A 10725-nucleotide genomic window follows, 5' to 3' on the forward strand; every position below is an offset into this window, starting at 1 on the left:
GCATGCAAGTACCATCTACTTCATCTTTGATGTGAGCTGACAATAATATAAATATACACAGCTTATGACTGTCAAACTTCTTTTTGGGCCAAAAGCGTTTTTTTTTTTTTTGGTTAAATTTTTTTTTTTTTGGGGGTCAAAATCACTTTTGACCAAAAATTAAGGTGTTTGGCCAAGCTTTTGGAAGGAAAAGAAATACCTTTGAGGAGAAACAAAAGTAGTTTTTGAGAAGCAGAAAAAAGTAGTTTCTTTCCAAAAGCACTTTTCTAAGAAGCACTTTTGAAAAAAATACACTTAGAAGCAATTTTCAAAAGCTTGGCCAAACACTAATTAGTGCTCAAAAGTACTTTTCAAATTAATTAGTCAAACACAAACTGCTTCTCACCAAAACCACTTTTTTAAAAAGTACTTTTGAAAAAAATACTTCTCAAAATAAGCTGATTTTAGGAGCTTGGCCAAAGAGGCTTTAAATTTTCTTTCACCTCAGACATTGGGCCACACTTAAGTTATTATATATTCCAAACTTTTGTTGTTCTCCTTTTGAAGAAGTGCGGAAAGGGTAGGACCACTGTACAGATATAACAATAAAAAATCACGTATAATCTCATACGTAAAATTTGGAAAAGGTAGAATATACACAAACCTTACTTCTATCTTACGTAATTTTTTGAACTTTTCATAAATATGCAAAGTTTGGGAGATGTCGTTAGTATTTAGTAACTTGAAAATTGTATTGCTGGAAAACTTACATCCCATTTGTTGAATACGTGCGACTTATAAGGAATTTTCTGGACTTATAAATCGTATTTGATAAATACGACTTATAAATCGCAATTGGGGAATGCAGTTTTTTGTTTTATAAATCCCCTTCTCTCACGTTTGAAAGACGGCAAATTTCGTCGACCATTGAAGAGTGTTCTACGCCGGCTTCACTCAGCAACTCGTTCCGCCAACGCCTTGTCGTCGCAGTCGCAACCACATCCAGTGATCGCTAGCCATATATATATATGTCATAATGTCAAACCCCTATGCTATATCGCTAGCCATATATGACAAATACACACAGCTCATTCCATGTCATTATGTGATTTGTTTGGACTTGCATTGACTATTTGCTTTGATCCAACTTGTATGGGTGTTTGAGTTTAATTACTTATAATTGAGTTGTAGGGATATTGTCCGCTCATGTTAAGAATGTTTTTGGGATGGTTGAGCTCAACAGTTTTCATTGGGATTTGGCAATTATTGGACATTCAGCTAGATCATGCATGCACTAGACTCCCATTTGTTTATTTGCATACTATTCACGTCTAGAGTTTATGACGTTTATTTGATACAGTAGTTCTAGAGTTGAGAGTAAGCTGGTGAAATTAAGTAATAATAACAATTGTAGAAACAAATGCTTTCATAGCCTAAAGTAGAAAGGAAATATTGAGCCGACGGAGCTCTACCATTAATGCTTACAAGTCAATGTTCATGAAAATGCACCTGAGAAGGTCAAAATTGTGGAACCAATAGATGGGAAATTTTACAACATACAAATGAGAAATCATGCTGGAATTAACCACCTCAGGTGAGTCAACTGCCACAAATGCGAATTCCCTAGCACTGACCACCAGGCGCACATAAAAAGATCAATCACTACGCTTAACAAACAAAGTTGAGGGGATACATACTATGATAGAAATTAGAATCGCTGCCAGAAGGTGGAGGCAAAGCTTCTGAGAGAGAGCACAAGGACGACAAGAGCTCTTCTTGACCATGCTTTTTGTCATTCGCCAGGAAAAATCAGCTGAGGGAGAGTCAGCAAGAAGATGTGATTTACGTCCTAGCTACAGTCAGAGTCACATGTGAAGTTGGCCTGAACCGTCTTTATGTTTCAAACAGATGTTTGCAAATTGTTGATCAAGATCCCTACTAGTGCTGCGCCGACGGCTGGAAGATGATTGCTGTTGCTGCTGTGACTGTGGCAGTTGCTGTTGCTGATATAATGCTCGTAGTCTTCCTCTTTCTCTTTCGAGTACTTCATGCTCCACTGCACAGAATAAAATTTAACTTTCTACTATAGTAACTAGTAGCTTTCTAGTCACCACTACCCCCAAAACAAAACAGGTTTTCCTATTTGAAGTGCATAACTAATTCAACTACGAAAGTCCCTCAGCCATAATCAACATGACAATTAAGCTCTGAAAAGTTTAAGTTTAATTAGTTGAGTTTCTTTTTCTTTTTCTGATATTGGAGAAATCGCCTCCGGGCCCACTTTGAGACCTCGGCATCACTTTGTGAGGTATCCTGTGACTCCGGGGAGTATGGGCCCGCCCCTCTACCCTCTTCCCAACTCAAAATACTCGAGTTTCTTATGGTTACAGATTGCAGTATCCCCTTATGCTCTTTAGTAAAGGTAGATTTTGCACTTTACATAAACTTTCTAAAGCCAACAATTAACCCCATTAATCAATAATGATAAAAGCATGGTAACCACATTTCTTTTTTGCTCTCTTTGTTTTACGAAGGTAAAATTTTTAATGTTGAAGGCCTGAAGCACAAAAGATGGACGCCTCTTATGTCTGAGCATCTTCTAAAAGCCAATGATATTTTTGGAGCGGAGAAAAATGTTTGCTTAGTTCTTTAAAAAACTTTGACCTAGTTACGTTATCCATTTGAAAAGCAGATAACTTTGGTCATCTCCCAAGAAGCACCAAAGTTTTGGTTGATTCAACTCCAATATCTCCTTTGGTCATCTCCAAAGAAGCCATTCACCTTGTTAGGAGATTGATGGAGCAATATAAGGAGAGAAAGAAGGACTTGCATATGGTATTCATCGACTTAGAAACGGCGTACGATAAAGTTCTGAGGGAGGTTTTGTGGAGATGTTTGGAGGCTAGAGGTGTACTTGTTGCCTACGTTAGGTTGATTAAGGATATGTATGATGGAGTAAAGACCCGAGTGAGGACGGTGGGTGGGGACTCGGACCATTTTTCGGTTATGATGGGGTTGCATCAGGGGTCGGCACTCAGCCTTTTTTTGTTTGCTCTGGTGATGGACGTACTGACGCGCCACATCCAGGGGGGTGCCGTGGTGCGTACTATTTGCAAATGATATTGTATTGATTGACGAGACGCGAGACGGTATGAACGCGCAATTAGAGGTATGGAGGCAGACTCTGGAAAGTTGAGCAGGACCAAGACAGAATAATTGGAGTGTAAGTTCAGTGACGAGACTCAAGGAGGGGAAGGGGAGGTGAGGCTGGACTCGCAGGTCATCCCTAGGAGAGGGAATTTTAAGTACCTTGGGTGTATTATTCAGGGGGATGGAGAGATTGATGAAGATGTCACACATAGTATTGGGGCGGGATGGATGAAATGGAGACTCGCTTCCGGTGTTTTGTGCGACAAGAAGTGACACCAAAACTTAAGGGTAAGTTCTACAGAGTGGTGGTCAGACCAACGATGTTGTATGGGGCTGAGTGTTGGCCAGTCAAGATCGCTCATGTCCAGAAGATGAAGGTAGCAGAGATGATTATGTTGACATGGATGTGCGGGCACACCAGGTTAGATAGGATCAGAAATGAGGTTATTCGCGATAAGGTGGGTGTGACCCCTATTGAGGACAAGATGCGGGAAGCGCGACTTAGGTGGTTTGGTCATGTGAGGAGGAGGAGCACAGACGCACCGGTGAGGAGGTGAGAGGTTGACATTGGAGGGCCTACGAAGAGCTAGATGGAGGCCAAAGAAGAGGTGGGGAGAGGTGATTAGATAAGACATGGCGCAGCTTCAGCTAACCGAGGACATGACCCTTGATGGGAAGGTATGGAGGTCGAGGATTAAGGTAGTAGAGTAGGTAGTCTAGAGTGTTCATAACAGTAGTATTGGTATGCAGTCTCGCTTTCTGTTGGTAGTAGGTTTTTATGACTAACCGTTGTTTTTTTCATTGTTGATTACCTTACTGTCTTGTTGTTTTCATTCTGCTTTTATATGGCTTTTTGGTACTGTTCCTTCTTGTCTATATTTTCATTAATGTGGTGCTTATGCTTTCCTGAGCCGAGGGTCTATTGAAAATAACCTCTCTATCCTCACAAGGTAGGGTAAGGTCTGCGTACACACTAACCTCCCCAGACCCCACGGTGTAGGATAATACTAGGTATGTTGTTGTATTAATTCCAATATTGTTTTCCACAGTTAAAAGCACCTTTGTAACAAAGATATGTTTATTCTTTCCAAAGTGATAGACATTAATAATAAAGCAAGCTGCTGCATATGCAGCTCCTAAAAAAGCTAAACAAAATTCATAAATTCACAGAAAAAGTTGGCGATTTCCAGGATAATCATTTTTTCCACCAAAAAAAAAAAAGTATGTTTTCTGTAATTACCACTAATTATCTCCATTTCTCCAAGAAAACAAGTCATTTGCTAATGAAGTCGAGCATTGCTCCAAACGATGTATTTCCAGTTTTAGGAAAACAACACCCACTTTCCCAGCTCATCTGAATCAAAAACCAATCTTACTTTAAGATTTTTATTCACCGTGAGAACATTATCCATGTGATACTTCATGATAACCCTAACTTCCAATTATGTCGTTTAGACTCATTATATTAGCTGCATATTCAACTTTGTAACACCAATTCAAGCATTGTAAATAGAAGGTACAGCAATAAAGTATAACAGATAAAGAAGAGACTTACAATACTTAATCATCTGTTCTTGCGCTAAGTTTTCTAAGCGCTGCTTTAGGGCTTTATTCTCCATGCTGAGAATAAGACTCTGCTGGTTAAGGAATTCAAGCTCAGCGGATACCTCAGAACCTTCAGCCTGGAATCAAAACAGTGATCAAATCAGCAATTATAACAACATACATCCATTTATCACTGTATATTACTTCAAGCTTCTGCAGATACATGCCTGCAGAACTTGAACATTTCTTTCCAGTTCAGATATGTATTGAAGCTTCCTAACTCGTGAACGTTGAGCAAATTGTCTGCATTACATGGCAACTTGTCTTAGTAAACTTCAATATGGTAAATAACACTGCATAATGTCCAAATAAACAATACGAATAGCAGATAAGCGTCTGTTGGCAAATCACATAATAAAAGAGAAAAACATTGTAGACCAAACATATACTTCCACACCTAAAAATCAAAATACTCCCTCTCTATCAAGTTAGATGACAGATGACCATTTGATTGGTGCAAAGATTAAGAAAAATTCTTGAGTAAGTTGCTACATTGAAATTAGCTAGATATGTATGCTAAATACAAATAGAAATGCATCAATAGTGGTGAAATTTATCTAGTATAAATCACGTAATAGGAAAAGTGATATGGATTGTCTTAGTATTATATTGAATTGTTGAAGGTAGGGAAGGTTACTTTTAGTAAAGGGGTCCAGGAAATACAAGAGGATGAAAAAAAGAACAAGGTCAAGTAAGTTGAGATGGTGACAAGAAGAAATGTTTCTGACACATTTCCGTAGCATAAAAATGAATGACTAATATTTTTTGATGAAGAGCAAAAAAATGAATGACTATGTTGTTAAATGTTAAATCCACCTATATTTGTTAACATTTATGGATTGGTAAAGTTATTATACGTCATGGTTTCGAGCCGTGGAAGCAATCATTAATGCTTGCATTAGGGTAGGATATCTACATCACACCCCTTAGGCTGCGACCCTTCCCCGAACACTGCGTGAACGCGGGATGTTATGTGCACCGGGCTGCCCTATCTATGGATTGGTAGGATTCGGACACCATAGGCTTTCCTTGAAAAAATCGAAGAGCACAGACTAGCCTACAGCATTGGCCATAGGCCTGTCGCCTGTTCAGTGTATAATATTATCAAAGTTTAGAACATTAAAACCTCAAAATTGCAATAGTTATTATTATTGCATTTTTAAAAAGATTCAGAAGAAAATAACATGCTAAAATCCAAATATTTACCTTATTTGCTTTTTAGCAATAAAAAAAGAAGAAAAGTTATAACATGCTAAAAATACTTACAAGTGAAAGTTAGAATACCATTTATGGATCTCATATCCTGGTTAAAAGCCTCCAACTAACCAAAACATCCAGTTAACTGATAGTACGGGCATGCAATGAAAATAAAGTAAAACAATAGACAAACAATGGAAACAGAAACAAACTATACTATAAAACAGAAAAAAAGAATTATCTTAGATATTAACTATCTTTTCTTGCAACTATCAACAAACTGAAACTACTTGTATTCACTTCCCAACTAAGTCCTTTCGGGTTGCTGAGATAGTTACACTTACTGCTTTGCACGTTTCATGTCATTTTCTGATGCAGAACTCTTACTGTGAGAAGAATCCTTTTTTTCACCAGATCCCTTTGGATCAGGAGTGACAGACTCAAGTAAATCCTGCTTGTCACTTCCTGCAGATTTGGGCCCCTCTCCTTCTTGTGGAAGAAATGATGATCCCAAGCTCTGAGTCTTGACATTTTCCCTAGAAGGTGGAAAACCACGGAGATGTGGTTTGGCATTTGGAGACGCATCCCTTGACCTACTCTTTTGTTGGTTTGAGGAGTTTCGATCAACATGAAATGTGGCATGCCGAGCATCTTTGTAATAATCAAAGTCTTGGGATCCCCAGGAAGCGACAGGAGTTATATTTCTGAATTTGTTATCATCTTGCGCTATGTAATCTAAGTTTGCAATATTAGCAGCATCAAAATATGTAAAGGAGTCACTAGATGAACGCCGGTGGCCACCTCTGCGTACAGGAGTTTCCGGCTCATTAAGAAGATCATCTAACCAAGATGGTTGCTCCTCTATAAGACAGCTTTCAGAAGAAGTACGCTGATGGTGTGAACCATCTCTGCATTTCGAGATGCCCTTTTGGGTGACTGCAGAACTAGGGGGATAATCAACATACGAGGGACATGTGCTAGGAAACGGACTTTTAGGAGGCAGTAAAGAGCTCTTTCCATTGTACATCATATGTCTCATGCTAGATGGCCCTTTGGAATTTGCCATAGCAAAGCACGCAAGATCCCTGCTAAATGATGAAATAGAGGTAAAATATATAAAAGAAACAAAGCAAACAATTGTTTCCAAAAGTAAGAGCATAAAATTACCAATTTAAATCAATATAAGATAAATTAGAAGTAACTTATATTCCCTCTCCCCCCCAATTCAAACCAGACAAAAGAAAAACAAAAAAGGAAGAAAAGAAAAAGGTAAACAAATAAGCAGTCAAATTGAAAAAGAATCTAACTTTACAATGGTAAACTTATCCAGTGATCGATTCTCATTACACCACGAGGCAAAATTCACAAGAAGTCCAAAATATTTCTATACTAAAGACAAATTAATAAAAGCCAGTCTTCCAACCAAATATTAAGAGGAACTAAGAGTCATTGCTAACATTCATGTTACTATACAAAAATATCACACCGAATCATGGAATAAAAGTTACACACAAATTGGAAAAGCTCGCTGCCTCTGCAGCAGGTGAAGAAAGAGCACGTACGGAAATGGACCACATGAATCTTGGACGTTTTATTTAAGGATACTAAAAGCGAAAGGAGGGTGGAGGAAGAAAAGATGAAGGAGCATATTTATCACCAGCAGAGGAGCAAAGAAGAATGAATGCTCCCCTCAAATTTGCAAAAGCTGTCAAGACACATATTCCAAAAGAACTGCCATCTTCTCATTTGTGCAATTCTTTTCTTTTTTCTTCGTTTCAGGAAAGAAGATTAAATGGTTATTGCATACAACATGTGGGAATCCAACAATTGATTAAAGCACTAAGCTTGTTACAAATCAAAGTCTGAACTATCTGCCCGTGGCTATATGTAGTTATGTACCACTCTTTCATGATAAATTTACACTACCATTTTAGGGAGAGGGACCCACAATAAAAAGAACAACAAGGGAAATAAGAATATATAGTATCACAACTTCATCAAATGGATAAAAAAATAATTTCCTAACTTTGCAACAGGAAGCTATGTTTTTCTTTAGTTATGCCGTTTTGTGTAAAACAAAGAAGCATAGGTCTGACTTGGGGCCTGTAATTAAGAAGAAACTCCAATGGCATTGGAGTTGGATGTTGTTTTGAATTTCTAGCTTCTGTATTTCATCAGAATAGTGTTGGCAATGGTCAAAACATTTTGGTGGACAGGTACAAATTCTGGATCAAACTTTGAGGAATCCTGTTATAGGCTTTAGTTCAATTTAGGAGCAAATAGAATGGAATAGAAGATTGGATTGAAGAGTGCATCTCCTCTAGCTTGGGTAGCCATTACCAAAAGCATCATTTTGCTATACATGGTTGAAAGAACACATTGAATGTCAATCAAGTGTAGCGTAAGTGTGTAACTCTAGATCACTACAAACAAGTAGCTCCAGGCATCCAAGTTTAAGGAAATAAATAAAACCCCTGCCTTGATGAAGAGCTTATGAAACTAGTTGTCATTTAAAAATTGAAAACCACACATAAGCAGGACAATAAGGCTTTCAGCAACATTATCTCTTCAGGTATGCATTTGAAAACTATTAAATCATAGCACAAAATTTCCAGCCAGGATAACCCAAACTGCTTTTTATGACACTCGAAAGGTCAAACTGTAGCTTTGCTTCCTCTCTACGGGCACTTAAGGATCAATCTCTCTCGACTAATTGATTATATCATGGGAACCCCATGTGTAACCAACAACAACGATTACTAAGCCTCAATCCAAAGTAGTTGGGATTGACGACATGAATCATTTTTATCCAATATGGTATATCTGGGCATGTTTCTTTCCACTATTCGATAACACTTGCTGTTTAAGACAAATTATGGTCTCTCTAAAACTAGACGTTCTCTAAATCTCACACCTATTCTTGCATTGACATACAAATCTCGAGATAAACAAAAAAACTCCTGGAAAACACCAGAAGTAATCAAAAGAATACCGACATGATGAAGACTTAACCCCAACTAGTTGGTACAATCAGAGCTTATTTCCATGTTGAACATCTAAAAGAGGAACCATGAATTGCCATTAACTCTACTAATGAACAATTAGGAAACCAAGTAAATTAAAAAAAGACCCAAATCTCAGGTTAACAGAATAACTTATTATTTTAAATTTTTTTTTCTCAACCAACATGCAAATCCAATTGATCACTCAAAAAAGAAAAAAAAAAAAAAAAAGATTCAACCTTTCCCCTCTTTTTCCCCTTCGAATTCTTCCCCATTTCATTAACCCACATCCCCCAGCAACCAAATAGATAACTTCAACAATAATTATAATTTTTTTTTTAAAAAAAAAAAAGATAACTAATGAAGATGTGAACATAATTTTACCAATGAAAATGCTGATCTCAAGGCAATGTGATTCAGGGATGAAAAATTGAAGATTCAATCAACTTTCAAACTCACTATATTCGAATCTCTTTCTTCTTTGCTAAATCTATCAACTACTTTCTCGTTGACGTCTCAATTCTCATGTCGAAAAAGGGAGACAGACAGCTCAAAATGAGATGGTTTTATTACTTTTATTATTTTTGCAGTATCATCCCCAATGTTCTTGGATATTCCTGTATAGATCCCTACTATTTTGCCCCTTTTCAACTTTTACGTAGAGAACAAATAGCAGGTTGCAGATTTGGATAAACATATATTTATTATTTATAGCTAGTGTATGAATTGTTTGTTTATAATATATCCTCGAAATAATGTACCTAAACAAGACGAATATATACAGAGAATTGATTTTCATGAATTTGGACTTGTTGTATTATTGACTGTTTGATTTTAAAGAGTAAAAATGAGTGAGGTGATTCAAAATTTGAGTCATGATAGATTTACTTGTGGCCTCTTAGTTACTAAATTGTATAATAATTAATAATTATGAACAATGTATACCAGAAAATGAATGTCATTAATTTGAAATTAAGTATTTTCTTGACTTTTTCTGGTGTTAGTTAATATCCGAAGCCATTAATGAGTACTTTTTCCTTTTAAGTATTGTGAGGGAAAAGATTTTGCCATTAAAATTTTTAGTATTATTGTTGTCAAGAAGTGTCACAATCATATACAATGAGGACGGCTCATAACTCACTCACTAGTGTTGTATAAGTTGCAGGCATAATCTTTACAACTCATTTTATAGTACCACATTATGTTTTCCAATAATAGTGCATTCTTAAAAGAATTTAAATTTTAATAACTCGTAAACGTTTGACATGTTCGATGTTTAATTTTTTGCAATACCAGCATTTAGTATTTAAATTCCTTCAATACATATCGTAATTTCATTTATCAATGTGATACTAAATATGTTGTACTGTCAAGTGAAGCACAAACATTAAAATACACAATATAATTCGTATGAATTACACTAGTTTGAAATGACGAGAAATAAATTTACAATATCATTATAGTTTTATTAGCTTCAATGAAAAATAGGATAATTAGTTTTAGACACCGAAATACATGAACTCTATTAATTTGCACAAAGTTAGAGGTAAAAAAAATTCAGTATGAAGATTTTATTACTTACAGGGTCTTTTGTAATAGTTGGTTAAAAAATTGGAAGAAAACGGAAGGACATGAGGGTAAAACGACTATAGGATTATTCTAAGGTATGTGTACACGCTTCTGAAATAAATCACATCAATTATACATTATATTCCTACCTCCTCTCAAAAGAAACGAAGAAGACGAACAATCATAAAGCTCGAACTTTTACGAACGTAGTGAAGATTAAATG

The 10725-nt window shown here is 36.5% G+C and overlaps 1 protein-coding gene across 2 annotated transcripts; it reads right to left on the reverse strand.

Moving 5' to 3' along the window:
* Positions 1-1418: 1418 nt before the first annotated feature.
* On the reverse strand, positions 1419-9597 carry LOC104087181 (uncharacterized protein At4g06598-like). 2 transcript variants are annotated; one of them, XM_070197241.1, is made up of 5 exons: positions 9318-9597; positions 6276-7019; positions 4902-4977; positions 4685-4811; positions 1419-2035 (listed from the first exon to the last, which is right to left on the reverse strand). In XM_070197241.1, the coding sequence occupies exons 2-5, from the start codon at positions 6995-6997 to the stop codon at positions 1845-1847; spliced, it is 1116 nt and encodes a 371-aa protein (XP_070053342.1). In that variant the 5' UTR covers positions 6998-7019; positions 9318-9597; the 3' UTR covers positions 1419-1844. The 2 variants fall into 2 exon arrangements, with proteins under 2 accessions (XP_070053342.1, XP_009589882.1); XM_009591587.4 differs by having other exon boundaries at positions 6276-7016; positions 9318-9594.
* Between the last annotated feature and the right edge of the window lie 1128 nt (positions 9598-10725).

This window comes from Nicotiana tomentosiformis, chromosome 3, assembly GCF_000390325.3.
Source record: "Nicotiana tomentosiformis chromosome 3, ASM39032v3, whole genome shotgun sequence".
Taxonomy (NCBI): domain Eukaryota; kingdom Viridiplantae; phylum Streptophyta; class Magnoliopsida; order Solanales; family Solanaceae; genus Nicotiana; species Nicotiana tomentosiformis.

Bases quoted from the DNA above. Each gene is read 5' to 3' on its own strand.
- LOC104087181 (XM_070197241.1), bottom strand. From the start codon at position 6,997: ATGGCAAATTCCAAAGGGCCATCTAGCATGAGACATATGATGTACAAT. The intron at 4,812-4,901 runs GCATGTATCTGC...TTTTGATTCCAG, and splicing joins GAAATGTTCAAGTTCTGCAG to GCTGAAGGTTCTGAGGTATC. The intron at 2,036-4,684 runs GTAAGTCTCTTC...TATTCTGTGCAG, and splicing joins AGAACAGATGATTAAGTATT to TGGAGCATGAAGTACTCGAA.